The following is a 12,728-nucleotide window of genomic DNA, read 5'->3' as shown; positions in this document are numbered from 1 at the left end:
GATCTCACTTTTAATATCCTCCACACCTTCCAACCGACCTCTTGAAGTAATCAAAGAAGCAATATTATTTCTCCTAAATCTCCCTTTCATAACGGAATGAAAGAATTTGGAATTAGTATCCCCAAGACGAATCCAATTACACCTAGCTTTTTGGCGCAAAAAGTTATCTCGTAAAAGCATAGTATTCCACACCTCTTTCGTAGCCACCTCTCTATTTCTCCTCAAAGAATCAACCATGCCATCCTCCGCTAAATCCGCTACCACCAAATCCAACGAGTTGAGATCACCCACCGCTTTTTCCACATTCAAATCAAGCATCCCGGAAACTTCTTTATTCCAACTCTCGCCAACAATTTTTCTTTCAAAATATAGCCCGCCTTCCCTCTCCTAATAGTATTATTCCAAATATCACTCACCAAAGGAATGAAATCATCATGCTCACACCACCCTTTAAAAAACTTAAAAGGTTTCGGGCCCCAATCCACAATATTGCAATTTAACCAAATAGGACAATAGTCTGAAATAGACCTATCCCCCACCACAATCCCTCCCACACCCCACAAGTCAAATAATTTCTCAGAAATGAGAAATCTATCCAACCTACTACAAGCACTCTCATCCAAATTGTGCCAGGTAAACCTCTTATTAATCAATGGAACATCCACAAGATCCATCACACTAATAAAATCCTCAAAGTCCTCCGCCTTATAAGCTGTGTCCAATTGACATAATCTTTACTGGACTGAAGTTATAGGAATTCTTGAGTTATTATTATAATATACCATTTATCTATAGAGATTTAATCATAAAAAAAAAATCAAATTGAATTTTGTTAAACAAACACATTGTGTAATTTCAAGAGTATTACTCCTTTAACTCTGGATTGGACCATATTTTCATGGTGATCTTCACTTAGACTTATCATCCTTTCTTACTCATAGAAAAAGTGTGACCCTTACTTTCTACTATTTTCCATCAATTTCTTTCTTCATTTTACTTTGTTTCAATTCTACCCCAACTAAAATAATAGTTAAAAATTTGTGTCCGTAGTTAATCTTGATCCATTAAAATTATAAGTTTCATCAATTTATCAAAGTATGACCAAAATGGATGAAAATCAAATTGTTTAGCCATCAATTATGAATGCTGCAAACATACAAAGACTATGATAAGCAAAAATATTTGCACATGCAATGATCAAAGAACAGGAGATGTAACATTCCAACGGGTGATTAAACATGATATGAGAACCAAGAGAAATATTTCATCTTGCTTCATATACATGATTATATTGAACTACAACTATAAACTCAGCTAGGTAACATCTCAATCTATACGGGCTCAACATACCACTCATAAATATCTCAATCTGCTGTCTGTCAATAATTTCAAAACATCTCAGAATTAGTTTACATTTAATTCAAGGGGTCTTTCTGATGTCGTGCTCTTTCTTCGCCTTCCAGTTTCTCGTCTTTCTCCACTCTGAGTAAATTTCAATGACCAAAGGGATAAGCAAAAAGTATAATATACACTCTGCTATTCAACAACTATCAGAATGGTGCAATCCCAATCTCAGGTGTTCTGTGCTAGGTCTTAGGATTTTGTCAAGAGATAATTGCATCACCATGACAGGTAATATCAGAACTCATAAAAGGAACGAGACAACGTGGAAAACTTGAAATGTCAACTTATCCCGATTCCCTGTTCGCAGGAGATTTCTGCCAACTGGTCCGTGACCCTTGAACAAAATTCAAGACAAGATAACCACCATCTTCGCTGGTATAAGTTGTCAACGCTTACTTATTGGCTTTCCGAGCAAGAAATCGTTCTCTGGCAGCTTGGATTCTACTTTCATTATCATCTGCAGCAGCAGAAACTTCAACATTCTTCTTGGGCAAATCTGGAATCCCAGATTCTTCCTCAACATGATCCATACCACCACCACTACAAACAAAGGAATTAGAGTCAGCATTGATCCAGCCCCCTTCCACCACCAAAAAGAAGAGAAAAATATGACGTGCAGCATTAAACATATAACATATATACCAAAGGAACATGAACTGTTTGGACGCAAGACTTATTCTGCCATATGTTTCATAAGTGTCTAATGCCAAGAGAGTTTACCTTAATTTGTACACATTTAAGGTATTAAGCTTGTTAATGATGGGTATAACCCATTTCATCTCAACAGAACACACATTTCTCATGAACGGACGTGGTGTGGCAATTAGCTCATGGTACACAACATAGTCAGGAAACTTCCCCAGCTCATCAGAACTCAATGAAGATGACGGATGCACCTAGTACAAAAGATTCAAGTCATTAGGTGCCTACAAACAAAGCATTTAGTTGGAATTGATAAATATTAGCTACTGGCTCCAAACTTTCACAATTTCACATCAAGCCTTCGCCTTTTGGTGATACAGGCCTTTTTATTTTCATTTTGTGAAGCTCTTATGCAAGTTGTGTCACACATACGGTATGAGTTTTACAATAAAATGCATGAATCTATGGAAATCATTTGAATGAGATACTATACTAAAACAACATGAGGCAGAAGTACAGCTAAATGTAATGGTTCCACGCAATAAGTGACTTTAAACTTTAATTACCTGGACTATTTGGCCTCGGAAACCCAGAGTTCGATAACCATTATGATGCATCTTTCTTTCAGCCAGCTGATTTGCATAGCCTACACATAAAGCCTTCCTCAAATTTCGATAATCCCGCCGGAACTCTTCCCCTTTCCGATTTTCCTTTATATCCAATGGTTCTGTTGTAATGTTAAGAAAATATATGTGAGTGGGAGAGGAACGACCATGTATGATAACTAGATGGAGGACTCAATAATTTGAATGAAAAAAATAAGAAAAGAAATGATAAAAGAGAGAGCAATTTTTCTCTCAGTCTAATTCTAAATTTTATCCCCTTTTTTGGATATTGTTAGCTCTAACTTATTAGTCAAAACATACACTCTTGCAACTTCCTGATAAAGTACAAATACTTGTACCGTTACAAGTTAAAACTGAATACCACTGTGGAAATTATTTGACCATGAGAGCATTAAACCATAATTTAAATACACAATAAAATAATGAAGTTGTTCTCATGGTGGCAACACTTTATTGTCAAATCATACAACTTAGTTGTATGAGAACCTTAGTGGTAGTGCATATTTGGGCAGAAGTGCATGTTTTATTACTATGCACTCATATCATTTGATTTGCAGCAGAAAATAAACCCTATACAGGGCATGACATGCTTGGCAAGTCTCCTGTGAAAACTTCCTCCCGTAAATGACATTGGGGCCGGGAATAACCATCATAATTCATACTCCCTTTGTTCCTTTTTACTTGACGCTTTTGTAGAAGAAAAAAATGTTCTTATTTACTTGTCATTTTCAAAGTTAATGCAACATCAATAATTGTTTTGTCAATAATACGTGGTGAGAGAGAAATGAGTGAAATGAGATCATAAATAGTTTTGGGTTTTTATAGGAAAAAGGGCAAATAATTCCATAAAAAATAACAAGTTGTATTGATTTTTTTACTGTGTAAAAAAACTTAAAACAACAACGAAAAAGGGACGGAACGAGTAACATCTAAAAAGCATGATCAAATATTTAATTGTAATTAATATACTTATCCAACCACAACTAATTCATACAAATTACTTTTTGATGAATATTATCACACATCGAGCTCAATCTGCTAAAGGTAACAATTTCAAATTTATTCTATACAGCTTGTCTAAACCACAACATATCTAACACAAGAACGATATGCAGTTATTTCATACCCCGTGTTAATTTCACAGCTCACTTTAATTCTAAACTTTGATTTTTTTTAAAATAGAGAATTTCATACCCCGTGTTAATTTCACAGCTCACTTTAATTCTAAACTTTGATTTTTTTTAAAATAGAGAATTTCAATCTTTTACTCTAACTTCTATTTTTTTTAACTAAAGAAAAGGATTAATAAGCATATGAATGTGCCAAAAATAAGATGCTGGTTCTTTTTTCTACTAGCATTGCCACTGCATCTGAAAGCACATTCTTAATTTCGTAATGAAAATACTAAAAGATGTAAATACAAACCTTTGGCAATTTTCTGCAGTATCTGTGATAACTGCTTACGAACATCTCTGGCAAACGTCATTCCCCGCACCTTCAATCAGTTGATTTCAGAATAATCACATTAATATTATGCATTGAACAAATACAAAGTATACCTGTGTTCGTGTGTGCACATATCACTTCATACTTTAGTACGGTGTGAAGAATAGAAATCTTAGGGAACTGTCAGTAGTAAATACAAATGCAAGTACACATTATCATCCAAGAATAAAAAAAGGAATATGCCTTTCCTAATAACCCGTGAGATTTTTCCTTTAAAGGATATAATATCTGAATTGAGTGTGAATACAAGTATTCCACAAGGATGTCACTAGCCTTCTAACCTAGATTGTCAATATCAGGTAGCGGCAAGCCCCAAAACTAGAATAACAGAATAGGCTACAGCACATTGCAGAATGTGGCTCACTAACTACAAGAGGTGCACCCCTGATGGCTCAGGTCCTAGCAGCAAGGCGAGATGGCTGCAATAGTGGTTCAAATGGTCGTCGTAGGGATAGGTAGCTGGTGGCAGAACTTTGGACTTTGAAGGTGGGAGAAAATTGAGTACGGGATTGTTTTTGGGCTCTTGAGTGCTGATTTGCAGCAAAATCACAAAAAGGCCGCCAGCCCCCACACTGCAATATGTAGTCAATTGCAGATAGTAGGTAGCGGTATGGCCACTATGTCGAAGTTTTGGAAAAAATATACAGGAAGCTGATACCAACCCTACACATAAAAGGTAAAATATAGAAGAATACACAACATTAAAGACATAATAACCAATAACTAAAGTTCATTGATACCAATATTCAATTCAAATCCAATATAAAGCATAAAACTTTTAAGACTACAAGGCTTAAATAACTCCTCTAAGCATTTAAAATAAATACAGGGGACTCCTTTAAGGGAATCACTATCTCCAAAGTGAAGCGGGGAGATGAAGCTGCACAAGGTGAGGAAGGGAGATGAAGCTGTATTGGAGAAGAAATGACAAGACAAGAGGGGACAGATCAAATTTATAGCTAATAATAGTTTGTTGCCTTTCAGAATTTTATGATAGAATGACCATGAAATCCAAAAAAACAGAGGGAACAGATCAAATTTAAGGCCAAAAACTGGCTTTTAAGGTGAAACGACAATTCCAAAAAGTATACATAGAATCTTACAAGAGTTTTAATGTAGTGGTAGCTTCATCCACTATTTGGCTTCCATTTGTGGAGATATAGACACTCCTCAAAACCACAATGCAATGAGGTTTCGTGTAGCGCCTAAGGCCCTAAACAACACTATACCTCAAAGGCAGCCGCTACTGACTAAACAGCTATAATGTCCTTTAAGGGTCTTTTGTCTGTCAATACGACTTCTATGGCCGCACCTCCAATATGTGATGCCACGGGTGGAGAATAGTGTCCACCAGCTACTCCGCACCGCTATGCCACAACAACGTCATATTTGACAACATACCTTCTTGCTAAATATTTTAACAAACTTCAATGCAAGAGTTCAGTCACAAATGTATACATTTGATCATTGAAATACCAGAATACATGATAATACCTACCTGCAAGCCATGGTCTTTGCACCAACCAATGTCATAATCAGTTTGATACCAACGCTCATATATCTGCAGTAATTGAATGTGGTCACCCAAGCCAAAGCCATCAGGAAGGTTAGATAATGGCCGTTTCCTCTTTTTCTCAGTCTTGCTGCACATAAAAGGGGTGTAACCACTCAGTTCTAGAATGTCTTTTTTGTTAGTCAATTTAATACATAATATTACTAACAAAAGAAGTACTAGGGATGTATTTGCAATTTCAGTTCATTTAGGGGTTAAAGTGACAGCGCCCACACACTCAGGAGCTAAAATGGGCTATTTGCTCATCTAGTTTGAAAATGCGAAGAGCACTAAGATGACTCAACCTCTGCCCTGGTAGCAATGCAGTTTCAGTGGATAACATGGCAGCAACGGTCAAAGCCTCGGTTATGCAACCATAATTGTTTGCTTCCATTAAAGTTCTTGACAGGGACGGTTCTAATGGAAGCTCTGCATAGAATTGAGAAAAACTCAGGGAACCAAGAAAAGTACTCATCCTTAAATTCCAATTAGGAAAATGAATGGAAAAGAAAAGAACAAGTTTTATGTTCAAACTGAGAATAACTTCCATTGTCAAGCATGGCAGAAACACACTTCCATGAACATAATAATAATCGGGAAAAAATATACCAGTAAAGGCTCTTATCAAAACTGACAGAAATACTGGCATCACTATGCCTGTATGTCCATTGTTTTCAGTAATGTTTTATTTTATATTGTACATATATTTGAATTTAATTTATATACATTGCCATTGTAAAAAAAGTTTTATACGTGCACCCAATGATTGTCGTCACGTCATTTAATGAATATGACAAGTCATGTGTTTAACTCATTAAATAATATGGCAACACGTCATTAGATTAATGTGTAAAACTGATTTACACCGACAGTGTATATGACTTAAACTCTAAATTTTATTATGTTTTATTGTGTAAAATTTGTTTTAGTTTAATTTGCTTGTTTCAATTTCTTAAAATCTATGTTATATGACTTATCTAAATTTCAATATTTATGTTATTTGTTTTCAAATTTAAAAGAATAGAGTTTTTGAGGAAAAGTTTATACATTAAAGAGTTATCTCAATTTGCAAAAATCACTAATCATTTAAGTAGCCAAATTTACGTCTTGAGTTCTCAACCAAAACTAGAAATTCCAATGAGCTAATTGAAGGCTTTTGAGTCTAAATTGTGATGAATCATGACGAATGTCAATGTGACTTGTGTGGAAACCACAATGACCGAAATAATCAACATATATTCATAATCCGGACAAAATTGGTAGTTACTTTTGGGATTCCCTCTAATTATGTATAGATTTAGATTTAAATGTACATTTGGAAAAGATTTGGTTTTGTTAAGGAAAAATGTCTACATAAAAAAGGTCTAACCAAAATCGGTAGTTACTAATAGTTATTGTAAAGAGTCTCACATCGGATAATATATGGCCTGAACATGTATTTATAAGTGGGGACAATCCTCACTCTACCAACCGGTTTTGTAGGGTTGAGTTAAACCCAACTACATTTCTTAATATGGTATCAGAGCCTCGTTTAAGATCCGGTGGGCCACCCTACTATGGTTTCCGCTATCGGGCCACCCACCATTTATTTCCACGCTCCAGTTGTCTAGTCCTGAGCGTGAGGGGGGTGTTAAGAGTCCCACATTGGATGATATATTGCTTGAACATGTGTTTATAAGTGGGGACAGACCTCACTCTACCAACTGGTTTTGTAGGGTTGAGTTAGACCCAACTACATTCCTTAATAGTTATTATTGAAATTTCCTTCATAGTTTATATGATATGATGGTATAGATGATGAAAACAACAATATTGCATTATTCATGATTTCACCACCCTAGTATTTAAAGTTCAACACTAAAATATAAAGAAACAGTACCAGCCATTTTTCGTCCAATACTTGTAATAGCACCATTTTCATCAATAGCATCAATCAGATATAATTGCTTCAAGGCATCTTGTAAGGACTCAGCTGCAGAAAACATGGTTACACAATCACCAAGTTATACTTGAGCAAAACCTATTAAAACGTCAAGAATGAAGAACGTTAAAAAGCACAAGAATAAATCACATAAATCAATATCAGCAAAGTACTAGCTCACACCCTACCTGAAATATGAAGAAAGAATGAATGAAAAGATGGAGGGGGAAAAGAGCCAAAAAAAATTGAAACTTCTAAGATAACATAAAAGCAACTTCACAGGATCAACAAGAATCGAGTTTTGTCACTTAATACCGCAACGCAAGGAGCAAAGGTGTCAATTTACATTTAAGCTATAAAAAATATCTTACATGAAGGAGAATCAAGAAAGTCAAATTTGAGAATATCAATATCAGGGAGGTCCAACGACTTCAAGTAAAGAACACTGCCAGCAAGAGAAGATCTCTGAATTTCAGGAACTGTTACATCTAAAAACTCATCATGGTAGAGTTGGGAAGGATATAGGCGGTAGCATTTCCCTGGTCGTGTTCGTCCAGCTCTGCCTGCCCGCTGATTAGCTTGCACTCTGCAATGTCAGGATACACTCGTTTTAAAGCTTATGAATTGATTATTCCAAAAAAAATTAAAACTATTGAGATAATTGTTAATGCAACAAGAATCCATTTAACCAATACTTATGATTCTTTTGTTTGAAGTAAGAAAAAATGACTCAAGATCCATTCAGTCAGTAGTATTAACCACTACTGAATGAAATAGAATTTCATATATGATTTGTTTGTGTTAAAGAAAAGGGAAGAAAAAAAAGTATTGCATCAGTGAATCTATGTTTCATGCCACGATAAAATATTACATTATTCCTTACTTACTTGCTAATTTGAACCACCTCAAGAGAATACATCCTACTAGATGGATTGTACTGCCTTTGCTTTACATACCCAGAGTCAATAACATACCTACAGTCATAAAATTTTAAAAAATATATATATCAGAAACTGTTTGAAGACAAATTGATGTGCTTTATCTAAAAGTACAAAATAATTGTCATGATACAGAGAAACAAAACAAAACAAACATTCCAAATTACAAAGGGAAATTCAAATGGCAAGAAGGACATGTTTGTTACTGCACCTCAAAATTTGAGATGACAAATCATGTCTAACTTTTTCCTCTTTGATCATCACAAAAAATGGCATCATACTTTGAAAACTGCATTGTTACACATCCTATTGCATGTGGTTTTCAAATCAAGCAAAAAGAAATATAATAGATCACTGTCTACAGTATATACAGAACACCTGTATGCTTGTTTTGCCAACAATATTCTCGCCATCTAATGGGTGTAACCCTAACCAATATTCACATAATTGATTCAATCATGTAACTTGTCCACACATGTTCAATAAATGGAGTTTGGGGATTCAGGTTTTACGAAACATTTTTAATCTTAAGACAAAATTAAGCAGGCTACAGAAATAAGAAGCATTTGCTATTTTGATTTACTAAAATAAGTAATATCAGCAACAAACAAAATCAATAATGTATAATAATTTACATACATGATAATACATAACTAGTATTTATATATTAAGTTTAAATTGAAATTAATAATATTTAACTGAATATCAGTGCCCTTACACTACACCATCGACGGTCAAAGACGTTTCAGCAATATTCGTAGCAACAATAATTCGTCTGCAATTTGGAGGTGGAGGATTAAATACACGCACCTGTAAGATTATATAGAACATACATGAGTTTCAAATGCACATAAAAAAATCATGCCTCAATTATCAACAATTGTTTAATTAGCACTTTTCCTAGATGCAATATATGTTTTCAAGAGTTCATTGCAAGCTAAAGTGATTTAACATATGATTATGAAGCAAACAAAGCTAGTAACAAGTCGAAATAGGAAAGAACTAGGATAAATCCTCTCAAGGAAGTCCGAAGACAAACTATCTATTTATTCTAAGAAAAATCTTCTGCTAATGACGGATCAAGATCCTCTCCATTTTGTCCATTACCAATGTTATGGTAATATAAATACAATTATGTGACGCTTAATGAGTTCATTTATTGATTATAAACTTTAAATCTCTTTAAAACTACAGTAATGGAGAGGATCCCAACTCGCTGATGACATGTGAAGGTATTTCACACCTGTCATTTTCCCCCAAATGTGTAAGAGCACGGGATCTTTATTCGTTTCAAAGAGCTCTCAACAGACTACATGCAATAGCTAGTCGAGTTCACTATGGACAAAAGTTAAAAAGAAAGTAAGAATTATCGTGGGAGTGAACTTACACATACATCATTACATAAATTTATAGAAGATTGACACCTAGAAATAACAGATACAACATGAGAGACAGATAGAAGTATACAATACAATAAAGAAATGAGGACACCTAAAATTTGAAAAATTACAGGACACGGCACAACTATAATACTACATATAAAACTAATGTAAAATAAATAGAAAAATACAAATTTCAAATTTCAAATTTCAAAATTTTAAATTCTGAAAATTAGAATGAGTCATTATAAACATAATAAAATATGAAACTTTATCTAATTATTGTGGTATTCCCGTTCATACTTTGTATTTGTATAACTATTTGAAAATAGAAGTAAAAAAATTATATAGTACAATTACAAGTGTCCATCATGGATACGACACAATACGAGTACTAATTCAAAGTAGCTATTATGTGCTTCCTTATTTCATTGATAAAAAATATTTTGTGCTTCCTTGATTGATTGTATTTGGAGGAATAAGCAAATATTTCAATTATGAAATTGTACAAAAAGAAAAAAACTACTTGCCTGCAATTCAGGTGGCAAAGAACCATGTAGAGGAAAGATTATAGCATCCATGCAGGAACCTTCGTCAAGAGACCGAACTTCGTCTTCCAGCTTAGATACCAATTTCTCTATGTCATCCTGGATATAGCTCAACAAAATTTGATCAATCAGTACACCATAATCGTAACAAAAAGATTAAGATTTACAATATGGAGTAGAAGTTATCATAGTGTACATGTCTTAAACCAAAAATGATCACCTGTCCAGTCATGAATATTAAAATATCCCCTTCCGGTTGGCGTACATGTATGTCTGCAAAATTGATGCCCGGTAAAAAACTTGAAGAAAAAATCATAATTACAAATACAGTACATATGACAGATGAAATGGAGTGCGTTGCAATGCAAGTATAAACTGACAAAACTTGACAGCATTTACAAACTTCCTACTTGAAAAACTACAAGCTGTTCAATTAGCTAAGGAGGTAGGGCAAGTGAATGTGATTGTTTGCATCGTCGTGGACAGAAGAATTTCAAAGTTCAGATTGAAAATGCATCCCTCTTTTATCAGCCTATTTACTTATAAGTAACAAATTAAACCATAGCCAATTGCTTTTCAATTTCTTAGACCAGTTTTCAAGAGACGTCCCGATATATGTCAAATAGACATGTAAAGCATTATATTATATTAATATGTAATATTAAAGGCAAATGCTTGATAACATTGTGACAAAATTTATTGTCTACCAACAAATTTTCTTTACACATGCTAGCATAATAAAATACATTATTTATTACAACTAATTATGCTGGCATGAAGATAGGATTAAAATTTTATTACATACCAAGAGCTGTTTTGAGAGCAGTATCGAGATAGTTCACAGGACGCTCCTTGCTATAAAGAACCTCAACGGGAAACAGCTTTCCAGGAATGTTCAATACAGGACAATCTCGAAAGAACTTAGACACCTTATCACCATCAAGTGTGGCAGACGTGATCAACACTTTGAGATTAGAGGAACGAAGCTTAACCAAACGCTTCATGAGCCCCATCAATATATCTCTGAACACACAATTACAAATTGTATGAATCAACATTACACAAATGTATGAAAATGTACAGAGAAAAAATAGGAGGTGGATTACGTGTTCAAACTCCGTTCGTGAGCTTCATCCAATATGATAACAGAATAATCATTTAGTTCCGGATCAGCTAGACTTTCTCGGAGAAGAACACCGTCAGTTAGATACCTAATTGAGTTGAACCGAATTGAACCAATGATAAAGAAGCAATTGAGAATGAAAGCAATTGAGAATGAAATAGAGTAAATAGTAAGTAATTACTTTATGCGCGTGTTGCGAGAAGTTCTATCTTCGAATCGAATGGCGTAACCTACTTCCTCTCCGAGCTGAACACCGAGCTCTTGAGCAACTCGTCTGTGGAAGTTGAGTTAGAAAGATGTCGAGAAAACGCTAGGGTTTGTTGAAAAGTTGAAATTGAAGGAGAATACCTGGCGACTGAGACGGCGGCGACACGACGGGGTTGAGTGACGGCAATTTTGGAGTAACCGCGGCGGTGAAGCATCTGAGAGAGTTGAGTGCTCTTGCCGGAACCTGTCTCGCCGATGATGACGACGATGGAGTTGTTTTCAACTGTTTCGATTATCTTTTCTTCGTATTGAACAATGGGAAGGGTCGCCATCCTCGCCGTCGGTCACAAATGGTACCAATACTCGTTAGTCTTTGAAATCAGCGGGCAGTGAAACAAGTTTGAGAAGCGTATTGTATTAAAATTTCAAATGTTTTCAAAATGAGGAAATTTATTTAGATTTTTTATAGTTACACCTTCTTTCTTTTTTTTTTGACAGATTTTATAGTTGCGCCTTAAAATATCAAATTTCCATCCAAAATTTCATAAATATGTTATATCTTAATATCAAAATAGTTTTTGCTATATTAATTTTTTTTTTAAAAACTTATATTTTCATATCTCAATTTTACTCTTCACCTTTCTTTCTCACAAATATACTTTGAAAAAGAAGAAATTTAATTAAAGATGAAGATTAATACAGTGAACCAATTTTATTGATGGTAAACTAAAAATTATTTAGTTAAATAAGTTTTTCTAATTTAAATAAAAGATTAATATAATATTTTAATATGTACTTAAGCATAAAAAATATTTAATTATTTATTGATCCAAACAAATATTATAATTATAAATTATAAAGTATTTATTTAATCGTAAAATA

General features: G+C 34.2%; 1 protein-coding gene across 1 annotated transcript; it reads right to left on the bottom strand.

Annotated features, from left to right (window-relative positions):
- Window positions 1–1,194: 1,194 nt before the first annotated feature.
- Window positions 1,195–12,295, bottom strand: LOC127127463 (probable pre-mRNA-splicing factor ATP-dependent RNA helicase DEAH4). The gene is made up of 16 exons (XM_051056651.1): window positions 11,988–12,295; window positions 11,821–11,913; window positions 11,623–11,727; window positions 11,322–11,539; window positions 10,737–10,789; window positions 10,499–10,615; window positions 9,308–9,399; window positions 8,539–8,625; window positions 8,023–8,237; window positions 7,610–7,702; window positions 6,036–6,159; window positions 5,677–5,821; window positions 4,098–4,167; window positions 2,613–2,773; window positions 2,125–2,300; window positions 1,195–1,944 (listed from the first exon to the last, which is right to left on the bottom strand). Exons 1-16 carry the CDS (start codon window positions 12,176–12,178, stop codon window positions 1,797–1,799), a joined length of 2,088 nt encoding a protein of 695 aa, XP_050912608.1. The 5' UTR covers window positions 12,179–12,295; the 3' UTR covers window positions 1,195–1,796.
- Between the last annotated feature and the right edge of the window lie 433 nt (window positions 12,296–12,728).

This window comes from Lathyrus oleraceus, chromosome 3 (genome assembly GCF_024323335.1).
Source record: "Lathyrus oleraceus cultivar Zhongwan6 chromosome 3, CAAS_Psat_ZW6_1.0, whole genome shotgun sequence".
Taxonomy (NCBI): Eukaryota; Viridiplantae; Streptophyta; class Magnoliopsida; order Fabales; family Fabaceae; genus Lathyrus; species Lathyrus oleraceus.
This window is presented reverse-complemented; position numbering and strand designations above follow the sequence as displayed.

Excerpts from the sequence above, each read along its gene's own strand:
- LOC127127463 (XM_051056651.1), bottom strand. The coding sequence starts at position 12,178 with ATGGCGACCCTTCCCATTGTTCAATACGAAGAAAAGATAATCGAAACA. Across the intron at positions 8,626-9,307 it reads TTGACCGTCGATGGTGTAGT|GTATGTTATTGACTCTGGGT; the intron begins GTAAGGGCACTG and ends TTATGACTGTAG. Across the intron at positions 1,945-2,124 it reads TTAAATGTGTACAAATTAAG|TGGTGGTGGTATGGATCATG; the intron begins GTAAACTCTCTT and ends CTTTGTTTGTAG.